Source organism: Telopea speciosissima, chromosome 2, assembly GCF_018873765.1.
Source record: "Telopea speciosissima isolate NSW1024214 ecotype Mountain lineage chromosome 2, Tspe_v1, whole genome shotgun sequence".
In the NCBI taxonomy this organism is placed as follows: Eukaryota; Viridiplantae; Streptophyta; class Magnoliopsida; order Proteales; family Proteaceae; genus Telopea; species Telopea speciosissima.
The window spans coordinates 52,777,653-52,789,837 of NC_057917.1; the positions used below are offsets into that span (position 1 = coordinate 52,777,653).

Consider the following 12,185-nt stretch of genomic DNA (forward strand, 5'->3'; position numbering starts at 1 on the left):
AAAAAGATGGCTAACATATTTAATGAGAAAAGAGAGAGGGGGGGGGGGGGGTTGGGGAAGTAGAGAGACTATAAAAGAGAAATACACGCTGGCGGCATATATTTTTTTCCCATTTCTTTATTAGACGCAGAAACTAGAAACTTCAACATGAACTGTACATGTAGAAAAGAACCAAAGTCATTCGAATGACTCCAAATGATGACTGTCACTTGTGGGCATGCCCAACCTTATGTGTATTTTCTAATTGTTTTATATGAATTGCAGAATATCAACTCAAGCTAAAACTGATGGACTAAGTTTGATCATGTTGTTGAGATGTGGGGACCATTTTTTTTTTTTGGGGGGGGGGGTGTTTCAATCTAAAATCTTAAGGTATTAAGTAAAGATAGCTCTTTAAGTATATGATGGCACCAATGATCTAAATAAACCGATATAGGATTATAATTCTATAACTTTCAATTTTATAACACTTTTCCTTGTGTGTAATTTTTGCATACTTGACTCTACATGTGGACTTAAAACTTAGAGAAGATACTAAGAAACCTGTGTGTTGATAACGTGTTGAGGGATCTAACTCAAAACCTTAAGTATATGAAGACACTAAGGATGTAAATAAATCGATGTGAGACTATAACTTTGTAACACTGTTTGACTTCGGGTATACATTTTAAAATGAATTTCAAATTAATGGATCGCATGGTTTCAAAAATCGGATCCGATTAGTGAGGATTCTTGTAACCTATTTTGGAATCGATCACAAATGCTTTTTATATTTATTTTTGGCTAATTTTACTCCTCTTTTTAGACTTTTAGTTAGTAAAATAACACAAAATTAATAAAACTTACCTTTCGTAGCAAGATCTAAAAGTCTTTTTTTAGCAAAAACTCTAAAAAATCACAGTTACATGTGAAAATCTTTATTCCCAATTTCCCTGAATCAATAGAAACCAATCTCATGTCCACCTCCAGATTTTTATTGGGAGGGGGGTTGGGGGGAAGTGCTTCAGGCGTAAAGAAGGATTGTACTTGAGTAGTAATATAATAGTAGCAATAATTCACAGCCAACTCCATTCATGTTAGATAGTTAGTGCTTCACCATGACTACTTAGTACATTTTAGTGGCGCTTCTACTATCAAACCAAAAAGAACATGTGCATTCATGAATCTCTTCAACTGATTAAAACCAAGAAATCTAATTAGGTCTTAAAAGTAATGAAAGTAGGGGAACTGGGGAAGTGAAGAGTTTAGGTTTTTAGTTAGGAAAACCTGGTGCGGTATGATTTTATTTATTTTTTTTTAATGAAAAGGACAAAATATCATATTGTATTATACATACAGCCAAAACACATTATATGTCTATGTGATGACATGTATCGTCCTTGAGACCTGATCCAAGCTCATTTGATAACCTTAAGAAAACCCTCACGTCACCCTGATTCCAAGTGCATTATGTGTCACTCTTAAGCACTCGATTCGACATCGGTTTTCCGAATTGACTGATCTGAATTTGATTTTTCAAACCCTAAAATGCCTTAACCTAATAGTAATATTTGTTTTTATCATATGGAAGAGTAATGTGATAATTATGATCATTGAATATCAATCATACAAAGACATCATTCATAGTGGGCGTAGATTCACAAACAAACAACTCCAGTTTACTTGAATTTATTCTTCTCCTTCACTGGACCTCTTGGAATCTTGTTAAGGACATTGGAATCAAATTTCTTGTATAATTTTTTGATGTCCTGGTTGCTCTTGCTTGCAAGGTAATCCAATTCATACTCATGGCGCTCATACAGAGCTGGCAGTGTTACAATACAGAGGAAACCTGCTCAACATATATATAGTCAGATCTGAATGAAGTCGATCTCAACTGGGCATGAACTGAAATTGCAGAAATTCATCAAAGAAAGACTATATTTTCTTACCAAAATATACAAGATTCAGAGTACATATATCGGTTCCGATGACTGATAGTATCCAAAGGGAAGCAATTACCTGGGAAGAAATTGCTTCATTGAAGTACTTTGTGATTGAAATTGAAGTAGAAAGAAGGAGATGAAGAAGTAGATTGAGATACCAGAATGAAGAGCCTCAATTCCTTCCCACAGGCAATGTCATAGAAGATGAACAAGAATCTGTTGAGCTTCTTGTGGAAGGCTTTAGCTACTTCCTGGAATGCCGATTCAGATACGATGATTTTATGGAGAGTTGGAGGGTCCCTGAAGAGTGAAGACAACAAGTGTGAATGTTAATTAGGAATTAGTACAGTTTGGACTTTGAAATCAAACATAGAGATCTTGCATCTCATCCATACCCAAAAGCATTTAAGAGGGGGGGGGGAATTTGGTTCTCCTCCAGCCGTGGCGGGAGCTGGAGGATCCAGCCCAGCCAAATCAGGGGTATTTGGATCATTTAACAAGCCCTCCCCCCCCCCCCCCCCAAATGACCAAACCCTGCAACGATTCCACAGATTAAAAGACAATCTGGATCTGGATCAGTCCCAGAATCGATGTTTTTATGCACTAATCTTTGTTTACATACAAAGATCAGACGAGCCGGATCAACTAGAATCAGAATCGGTTTCATTCGATTCCGATTCTTGAAACCTTGGCTTATAATGACTAAGGTATAGGGGTGAAACAGGGCTGGGTTAGGCCGGGCCCTAGCCCAACCCTGAGTCCTCTTAGCTCAACCCAAGCTCAACCTAGTCCTCGATTGGACTGAGATATCTCAGCCCAGGCACAATCCTGTCGGGCTTAGTCCAGTCCAGCTTGGCCCTGATTGATCCTGATTAGATCGGGCTCGGCTGGGTTGGCCCTAATTGATCCTGATTTTTGCTAGATCCTGGTTGGCCCTGACTTGCCCTAGTCGTCTTAATACATTAAAAAAATGAGACATATGTGATTGGGTATTGGTTGTTTCATACTCAATTGACTATTAAACTTGTCTTTGAGTTAAAAAACTTAGCCCGATCTTAAAACCGTAAATATTTTCGTTCAATAGATAAATTAGGTTTTTTTTTTTGGGTAAATCAATAGATAATTAGATACTAAAAAAATTGCAAAATGTAAACAATAAATTGTAAAACATAACTTAACACAGGGTCGGATTGGGCTTAGCCCGAGGCCTCAACCCTGGCACAGCCTGACCCTAACCCAAGACAAGAAAATTTCAACCCTAACCCACCCTCAGGGTTTGAAAATCTAGCTCAAACCTTATTCGGGCTCAGAACAGGCTCAAGCTGACAAGGCCAAACTTACACCCCTACTTAGGTACTATTTTCTTAACGACTAGCTTTTAAGGATGAGTTCTACTCCAGATCGGTACCATGATATAAATCTTTGAATATTGAACTCCCGTATCTCAAACGAAATAGATGAATCTAATAAAATGAAGTCGGAAGAAGAGGTCACCAATTAAAGAGTGGGGCAGCTTTGGACCAAATAAAGAGGATGAGCATCATAGTGATGAAGATGTGGCAGAGAAGTGTATGAAAGGGGTACTCCACAATCTCAAAAAGAAACCACAACACTGTGAACCCAATAAGAACTGCTGCTGATAAGTTCTTGTTCCTCCATAACAACACATCCGCAACTGCAAAATCAGCCATGCATTTAAAAGTTCTATCACAACCTTATTGGAACAAGTATTCGGTTCTCCTCCAGCCGTGGTGGGAGTTGGGGGATCCAACCCAGCAAAAATAAGGGTGTTTGAGTCATTTTACAGGCGGGCCTCCTTAGAAAATGATCAAAAACCCTTCCTTTTTGTTGGGCTGGATCTTCCAGCTCCCACCACGGCTGGAGGAGACTCAGATCTCCAACATTTCACAATTAAGAGGTCATGAGTTCAACTATGTGGTCATCTGAAACTGACAGAATACCTGTTCCTCCTCCGAAGACAGCATGAAGCGGTCGTTCTCGACCGAAGATTTTCATTGTTGTGGATGAGTATGAGGGTTCGTCATGGGAATTGGCATGATACCTCGGCATGTTTGCAATTAAGTTGGATTATAGAATATAGATTGCAAGTCTTAGCTTGGTAAGATTATATAAGAAGATTGATTCTATGGTTGGTAACAAAGAAAGTTATTATAACGAAGAAAGTAATGGCTTTGGAATGGTTTTCAAGCTTTAGTTCACATGCCACTCACTAGAATAGAATGTGTATCCATCCAATTCTTCAAAAATCAGAGTGCACTCATTAGTTTCATTTGGTTGCAAGGAAAAGGAAGTGAATCAGTTTTAAAAAGAAAGGAGAAAGGTTCTCTTGGGTCTTCCTCACATGAAATGAAATCGCTGCCTTCCTTTGCAAAAGAAACCCACAAGCCCTACCATAGAATTATTTCAACACTTCAAAGAGAAAATTGTCTAAATTAATACTTCTGAAATAAATATCCAAAAAGAGCCTGAAAAACTCCCAAGGCCAAACCACACATCATCCTTCTCCTTCGGTAATATCAAATTAAACTATTTGAATCCGACCAACCCTCTACTGGGCTAAAGCCCATTTGTCGACATGCCTTGATCCCTTCCTTCTGGCATCTGCCTCTATTTTTTTTTTGGTAATTTCATCTGCCTCTATCTCATCTCGTGCAACACCGTAATCAAGTTCCAAGAAAATATATTTGTTCTTATATACAATACCAATCAGTCATTTTGTTTGAGACCTCAAAACTGCCAGCAAAAGTTATGACCAGAGGAGAAACACATGGCATGTCAATGGCGTCCTAATCTTTTACTTAGAACTTAAGATTAGGCCAAATGTTTTTTGTGCCGGGGGCATAGACTGTGCCCAGACATATGGGGTAGGCGAAATGATCATTCTACCCTTCTCTCTCCCTGAATGGCAGGCCCATGTGTCTGGACACTGGCTGCGTTGCGGCACAAAGAACATCAGCCTCCATTAGCATTTTTAACCTCCTAGTAAAAGGGGGATAACCTGTTAAGAGAGGGGATAAAAATTAAGATCCAATATCCAGCGAGAGATATTTCTACTTTACCAAAAGAAAAAAAAAAAAAACAAAAAGGCGAGAGATATTTCTATGGAAAGGAAATCAATAGAATTGGGCTTTTCTATTCGGAATACCACCTGATTTCAATGATACCAAATAAAGTATAAAGAGGTGGCAAGCACACCAAAGAACCATTGTAAGTCCAAGAGAGTTAGATGATTGAATTATCTAGGAAATGAAAAATGAAAAGGCAATCTCTAAAATCAAATTGTCCACAAGGAACTCAGTCTAAAGGCTCAGTTCCCCATAAGCCCACGAGCCAGGATCCTCTTCAATGACATTTAACCACTAGAGTCGATCTCCCACCATCCCTTGGAGAAGATCTGGATTCGAAACCTACAATGACGAATGTAAAACTTCTTTAAAAGACATGAATAACTGAAAATATAATAAAATAAAAAAAGAACCGCCAAGAGGCACATGATTGAATTTAAATCGGAATTTCAAATCAAAACCATTACCTAGATATTCAAGTGGAATGCCACATTACATTTCCTTATGGCACAAATAAATGTTCAAGGCAAAATTTTTCCTTGACCACATGGGCTCACATGGGTCAGAACTCAGAACAGGAAAGAGGTATCATTATAGGCCTCATATCTTATTATGTGAGAGGGTGCATGTGGGAACCTGCAATCCGAAGTTCTTGTACACTCTTTTTCACATTCAAAAAAGTTAATTGAGGAAAAGAGAAAAAAAAATGTTGTATGGTCACATGGCCTGTGCACCTAGACACAGTAGTAGCATGCAAAACTATCACCCCATCGCCTGTGAAAAAAAAAAAATTCTGTCTATGTTGATGCCCATATGTATGCTCACATTGGCCCCCTCGTCTATGCAAAGGCTATACAACCAACCAACAATCTCCTACCCAAGAAAAATAACGAGCCACATGGTGGAATATATTAATAAGATAGATTGTTAAATTTGAAATGTGACCTAATTAGAGCCACATGAAAAAACTGAGATTATCAGCTGGGGAGGGAAGGAGGAGTTCCAATACCAGAAATGATCGTTTAGAGGTCCCACCCACATAGTTGTTATAAGAAACATTTCCAACCTAAGAAATTATTATTACTTTAACTGATGTTAATAAGGATGCTTAAGAAAACAGAAGCATTATAATCATGCCCTTAAGATGGTCATCAGCTTGAATAATATACCACTACAAATATTCATTCTAGGTTTGAAATTTACCAATGGACATATATCACCCTCTTTAAAGTAATCGTTTCTTTCCCCCCCCCCCCCTCCCTGTTTTTTTAAGGGTTGTATAAACTAAAACCTAAAACGACGCAGAAAATGAATAGAAACTGCAAATAAACAACCATATACAACACAAGGATTAACGTGGTTTGGCAATATTGTGTATGTCTATGGGCATGGTGAGATGGGATCTATTTCACTATCAATGGAGAACAGGGTTACAATAGTTCATTCCCACACCTCTCTCAGGTTACAGAGAATACCTTCGCTACAAATTCATAGCATTATTATATAGGCTATTATGACCCTCCCTAGAACCCATAATGGTGGGATTCTTATGCATTAGATACACCTTTTTATTTATTTATCATATAGGTATAATTTACTAAATGCTCATATAAACCTAAAATGGTCTTTCATAATCAGCCCACAAACCCACACAACAAAATACAAAGACATCTTACCCCAACAAGGAGTGCAATTCTTATTACTACCTTGTATTGAGGATGAAGAAGAGTACTAATAAACAAATAGATGAATGTTGTTACACGTGTACTAAAAATTTGAAAGAAAGAAGCGAAACACGGAGAAGGGAATCTGGTTGATCTGTTAATGTGGTTCCAATGCTCTTTTAGTAACAATTTGAAGTGTCAACGACAGGACAATGAGGGCAGTTCCAAATAATGGCAGCAGCAGCAGCTGCTTCTGCTTTTGCTTTGCCGCTCAGGATGATCTCTCACTCCCAATTCCCAACTCCAACCTCCACCAATCGCCTCCTCTTCTCCGCCGCAAACAACAGAAATATCACCAACGCAAACACCCACAGCTCACGACGTTCTAACCCAAATGGATCCAATCGGGACTGCTCTCCACTCGCCCACCCTTCCCATCTTCTTCTCTTCCCTTCCTCTTCACACCATTCCGAGGGGATTATCCCACCCAAAATCAAAGATCCTTTGTTCCTCTAAGACAATGGCAGTGGCATCGGCACCGACCAATGCGACGACGACGAGTTTTGGCTTCAAAAACTTGGAGACGTTCACCGTCAATATACACACAGCGGAAGGAAGGCCCTTGAACGTGCCCCTGATAGCTCCATTCTTGATTGCCAATTCAAAGCTCGACAAGGTGGAGAATATGGCCATCAGGGTTGAACTCAGTAATGGGTGTTCCGGTTGGGGTGAGGCACCCATCCGCCCTTTCGTCACTGCCGAGGATCAGAGTACGGCGCTTGTGAAGGTGGGCGAGGTCTGCGAGTTCCTTAATCGGAGTCCTCCGATGACTTTGAATTCCGCACTGCGCAAGATTGGTGCCCTTCTTTTCGGACATGATTTTGCTTCTGTGAGTTCTAAAGATAAACGCTTCTACGTATTCTTATAAATATTTTATGAAGTATGTGTTCTTTTTTCTACCAAAAAAAGAAGTATGCGTTCTTTTCCCCCTCTCAGATAGTTTTACATGTGATTAGTTCGCCCATTGTTCGTTCTTTCATCAATAATTGCCCTTTTTTTTATTTCGAGATTGTAGCTTATCAACTAATTGAAACTCTTGAATTGATTGTTGTTCGCTATGGTGTTTGGATTTTCATTTTGAACTAGTGGGCTTCTTAATTAGTCGAATTACATGTCAAAACTGTCCTAATTCTTGGTTTTCCTCTTTTTCCTCACCAATTGTTTCTTATTTGAGCACTCTCTCCCCTGTTTTTTGGAGGGAGAGGGGGTTGGTTTCATTTAAAGTTCAAGTTTCATGACACGGAATCTTTAATCATCTATCTCCGTTGAAATTGGAAGGGCATGAAAAAGATTAACATGGCCCCTAGGATGACACCCTTGAATCAAGGAATGGTCCAAATTGTATTCATAAAAAAAAAATAAAAAACACCTCATTTAACAATCCATATTTTATGATTCTTATGCATTAGTACTGCAAGTGTATCAGGTAGTACCGTAGAACACATCTCAACTCTTATGACTGAATTAGCAGAGGTCATACCTAGTTGGCTGAACTTTAACCTTGTTTCTTGGACAAAAAATTATGACAGAGACATGCAAACAACTTTGTTTGCATACCTTTTACAATTATACAAGTGGAATATAAATGTTCTAATAAGTAACAAAACCCATTCTGCAATTTTCATTGGAATTTCAGCCATTGTCTGACTGTTAATTGCCCTCACTTATGTTGTATTTGGGATTGAAGGTTAGAGCTGGAGTTGAGATGGCATTAATTGATGCAGTGACTAATAGCATTGGCATACCCCTTTGGAGATTATTTGGCAGGGCATCAAATACCATATCCACTGATATAACGGTTCAGTTCCTATCTTACACACTTCATATCCACTGGAAAGAATTTTTGTTCAATGGTTCTGTTGAAAAGTACTGTTCACATGAACAGTGATTTAGTTGATATGTGTATCTTCTATTTTCCTAGTCCTAGTTGGAGTCCTAGTTTCTAATTATGTTAAGTCTTAATTCTACTGTGAGTTGTTAGTCTTAGTTTCAGTTTGAGTTGTTAGTTCTAGTTCTTTTCCTATTGTAACTTGGAATCCTATCATGATTAAGAATTCCTAATCTGATTAGGAGTTCCCCTTTCTATTTGTAATTTCCCCTCTATTATAAATAGAGGGGCTTTCCTATCAATAAAAAAAACAAGTTATTATTCTCTCATTCTCTCTTTTTTCTCTTCTCTCAAGTTACTGGTTACAGGTCCTACGTTTTCTACATGGTATCAGAGCACTAACCAGTTGCCGGTTTGAGAGTCGTTTTTAGGTTTTCAGTTTTGTATGGGTTTCATATACTGAAGATGAGTATTTGATGAAAATCAATCATTACCACTACTGTTTATGCTTCACTGTCGTCTGTTACTCTATCGATTTCTAGTTGCTGCTATCATCAAAGATGGATTTGGTTTTGAAAGGTGGTTTCCTTCCGATAAGTCGAAAGGATTGCCCCCGAAGAACAAGGGGTTCTTCTACCGCCTTGCAATTTTTCTAGACGAGGGAAGATTATTTGCTGTTGTGTCGAATCTGCTGTGGAAGATTTCTGGGTCTTTTCTACTGCTGCTAACGCTATCATTACTGCTGATTGATAAAAATCCTGTGGCTGCTATCTTGCGATTCCAAATACCAGAAGTGAATCGAATTCCATCAATTTATCTGCTGCTATTTTGTTCGAATCTCTGCTGCTGGTATCATACTTGTCTATCGTTGAAATCGATTCTGCTACTGGTTGGTTTGTGCTCCATCGATATTTATTTGCTGTTCTATTCCGCTGCTGCTATCGCAAGTTGCGATCTATTTGCTGTTTCGATTACTGCTATTTTCCTTGGATGTCAAACCCTAGTCAATTTCTGGTTTTTATGTAGCAACATTGTGGTTTGGGTTGAGGCCTGAATCGATACCCTGCTTGTTCGATCTCAGAAGAAGCTTGATATATTGTGGATTTGCTGCTTGCGATTTGCTACTGGTTGTCTTTCCTTCGATTTTACTGATAGGGCTCTGGTTCACGCTGGAGAGTTCTGGAATTGATTCTGCTTCTTTGAAGTGTTTATTCTGATTTCTGGAACCTGGTATTGTGGTTGATTCTGCTTCTGTTTGCTATTGATACATTCTCTGGTGATTGTTGTTTCGATCAATGGATTGAAGAAGATGGAGAAGATTTATATACTGCTGTTTTTTGTTCCATGCTGTCCGCCTCTGGTCCATGATTCAATTTCCACAGGATTATAGTTCTTTTTTGGTTGAAGGTTGAAAAACTCTTGAAGGTTTTGATTTCTGGTTTTACGGAAGGAAAGAGATGAATTTCTTTCGTAAGTTCCTCTTTTTCCTTTCTTAGTTTCATTCTTTTGTCAGGTTTCACGTGGGTTGAGATTGTTAGATTCTTTGAGTTTTCCCATATTGCCCCCACTCCCTTTCCTTTATTATGCTATGTCCCACCTTTTATTTATCTTCCAACTTTCACAATCGTCCCTTAATTTTTTTTATTTCCTTTCATGTCCCATTACTTCTTTATTTATCTTTTACCCCTTACAAAATTCTGGTTATTTACAGAACTGTCATTATCTTTTAATACATTCCCCTATTTGACTACCCAGTTGACCCTTGAAAATTCTGGTTTATTATCAGTTTGTCCTTTGGCTTGGTTTGTATTTAAAAATTGATTTCCACCGAATTATAGCCATGTCATCCTTTTTTTTTCCAACACTGTTCCCTTTCAATAATTCTAATTCCCTTCATATCCCATACCTTTGGCATATACCCATACCACTTTGGACGATAATGGTATTCTCTAATTTGCCATTTCTTCTTTTTTCATTACCCTTAGCACCTCTTGAAAAATTTTGGAATATTATGTTTTTGCCCTATCTCTTACATCATCTCTGTTATGTCCACGTGTACTACACGTGAGGGGGAGATTATGTACAATACACTTGCAGACATTGCAGAACGCAGAACATGCAGGAACATTGGTGCAAAACATGGAAGATCAGTTTTCTCCACCATTGCTATTGGGTATCCTTTGTTATTGGGTTGAGTTTGCCGTAAGGGGGAGATTGAAGTATTGAAGAGTATTGAAGATATTTGGTTGTTGCCTATTTGAGGATTTTCAGTTGGGTTGATACGTTATTTTTTCCGCTGCCTGATTCAGTTTGTTTTCGCTACTTGCTGCTCTAGTTATTTCACTTCAAGATTCTAAGTCACTATGACAATCTGAGATTCATCACTGGATAGCTATTAAAGATCGTTGAAAGCTGCCTTTTTTGGAAGACATTCCAGTCCTGGTTTGCTGATCATGTCTGTCCAAGTTTTGAAGATCTATTTTTTCAAGTTCTTGAAGGTTTATTTGGGAGCTGCATTCATATGTCAAGCTGGATTCTACTACAACTTAGTTTTTTTCATTTTATTCAAGTTGGGCATTAGTACCTTGTATGCGCCAACTTGAGGGGGAGTGTTAGCATTATTAGGAGTTCTTTTTTCTTTAGTTCAAGCTGGATTTTCTATCTTTACTTATTTGTATAATCCAGCTTGAGGGGGAGTGTTGAGAAGTACTGTTCACGTGAACAGTGATTTGGTTGATATGTGTATCTTCTATTTTCCTAGTCCTAGTTGGAGTCCTAGTTTCTAATTATGTCAAGTCTTAATTCTACTGTGAGTTGTTAGTCTTAGTTTCAGTTTGAGTTGTTAGTTCTAGTTCTTTTCCTATTGTAACTTGGAATCCTATCATGATTAAGAATTCCTAATCTGATTAGGAGTTCCCCTTTCTATTTGTAATTTCCCTTCTATTATAAATAGAGGGGCTTTCCTATCAATAAAAAAAACAAGTTATTATTCTCTCATTCTCTCTTTTTTCTCTTCTCTTAAGTTACTAGTTACAGGTCCTACGTTTTCTACAGGTTCATTGTACCAGCATTGAGTTTGGTTGCCTTGTTGTGTATGTGCAGATTCCAATTGTTTCCCCTACGGAAGCGTCAAAATTGGCTTCTCACTATCAGAAACATGGTTTTAGCACCTTAAAGCTTAAGGTAGGGAAAAATTTTCATGCAGACATAGAAGCTCTTAAAGCAATAAGGATGGTCCATCCAGATTGCTTGTTTATCTTGGATGCTAATGAGGGTTACACTTCCAAGGAAGCTATTGAAGTTCTTGAAAAAATTACATGGTAAGGTTGCTTTCTAATCTATGTGGCAATTGCAACCATTTGGTTGGTAAATTTGCAAGTTTTGATACCACAGACCGGGCTAAAAGCAATTCCTGTCTCCTACTAATTTTCTAACATTCACTTGTCTCTAAGGAAACAAAAATAAACAATTGTGATAATCCACTTGAAGTGGTGTTCCCTCCAATTGCGTTACACCGCATTGTAAACCCCTATTTCAGTGCCTTCCTTGAAGGAACTTTTTATTCCATGAAGTCCAATCCAATTTGGGGGTACTTTAGATGGCTGACCCTAGGGTCCCCTCA

The 12,185-nt window shown here is 38.2% G+C and overlaps 2 protein-coding genes across 2 annotated transcripts; one reads left to right on the forward strand and one right to left on the reverse strand.

Moving 5' to 3' along the window:
- Positions 1-1,652: 1,652 nt before the first annotated feature.
- On the reverse strand, positions 1,653-3,995 carry LOC122650845 (reticulon-like protein B9). Its single transcript, XM_043844219.1, has 5 exons — positions 3,887-3,995; positions 3,420-3,600; positions 2,084-2,225; positions 1,932-2,001; positions 1,653-1,831 (listed from the first exon to the last, which is right to left on the reverse strand). The coding sequence occupies exons 1-5, from the start codon at positions 3,993-3,995 to the stop codon at positions 1,659-1,661; spliced, it is 675 nt and encodes a 224-aa protein (XP_043700154.1). The 3' UTR covers positions 1,653-1,658.
- Positions 3,996-6,977: 2,982 nt separating this feature from the next.
- Positions 6,978-11,902, forward strand: LOC122651929 (L-Ala-D/L-amino acid epimerase-like). The gene is made up of 3 exons (XM_043845507.1): positions 6,978-7,564; positions 8,423-8,533; positions 11,666-11,902. The coding sequence occupies exons 1-3, from the start codon at positions 7,070-7,072 to the stop codon at positions 11,885-11,887; spliced, it is 828 nt and encodes a 275-aa protein (XP_043701442.1). The 5' UTR covers positions 6,978-7,069; the 3' UTR covers positions 11,888-11,902.
- The last annotated feature ends 283 nt before the right edge of the window (positions 11,903-12,185 follow it).

Excerpts from the sequence above, each read along its gene's own strand:
- LOC122650845 (XM_043844219.1), bottom strand. The coding sequence starts at position 3,995 with ATGCCGAGGTATCATGCCAATTCCCATGACGAACCCTCATACTCATCC. Across the intron at positions 3,601-3,886 it reads TGTCTTCGGAGGAGGAACAG|TTGCGGATGTGTTGTTATGG; the intron begins GTATTCTGTCAG and ends CTGATTTTGCAG. Across the intron at positions 1,832-1,931 it reads TCTGAATCTTGTATATTTTG|GTTTCCTCTGTATTGTAACA; the intron begins GTAAGAAAATAT and ends TATGTTGAGCAG.
- LOC122651929 (XM_043845507.1), top strand. The coding sequence starts at position 7,070 with ATGGATCCAATCGGGACTGCTCTCCACTCGCCCACCCTTCCCATCTTC. Across the intron at positions 7,565-8,422 it reads TCGGACATGATTTTGCTTCT|GTTAGAGCTGGAGTTGAGAT; the intron begins GTGAGTTCTAAA and ends TTGGGATTGAAG. Across the intron at positions 8,534-11,665 it reads CCATATCCACTGATATAACG|ATTCCAATTGTTTCCCCTAC; the intron begins GTTCAGTTCCTA and ends GTGTATGTGCAG.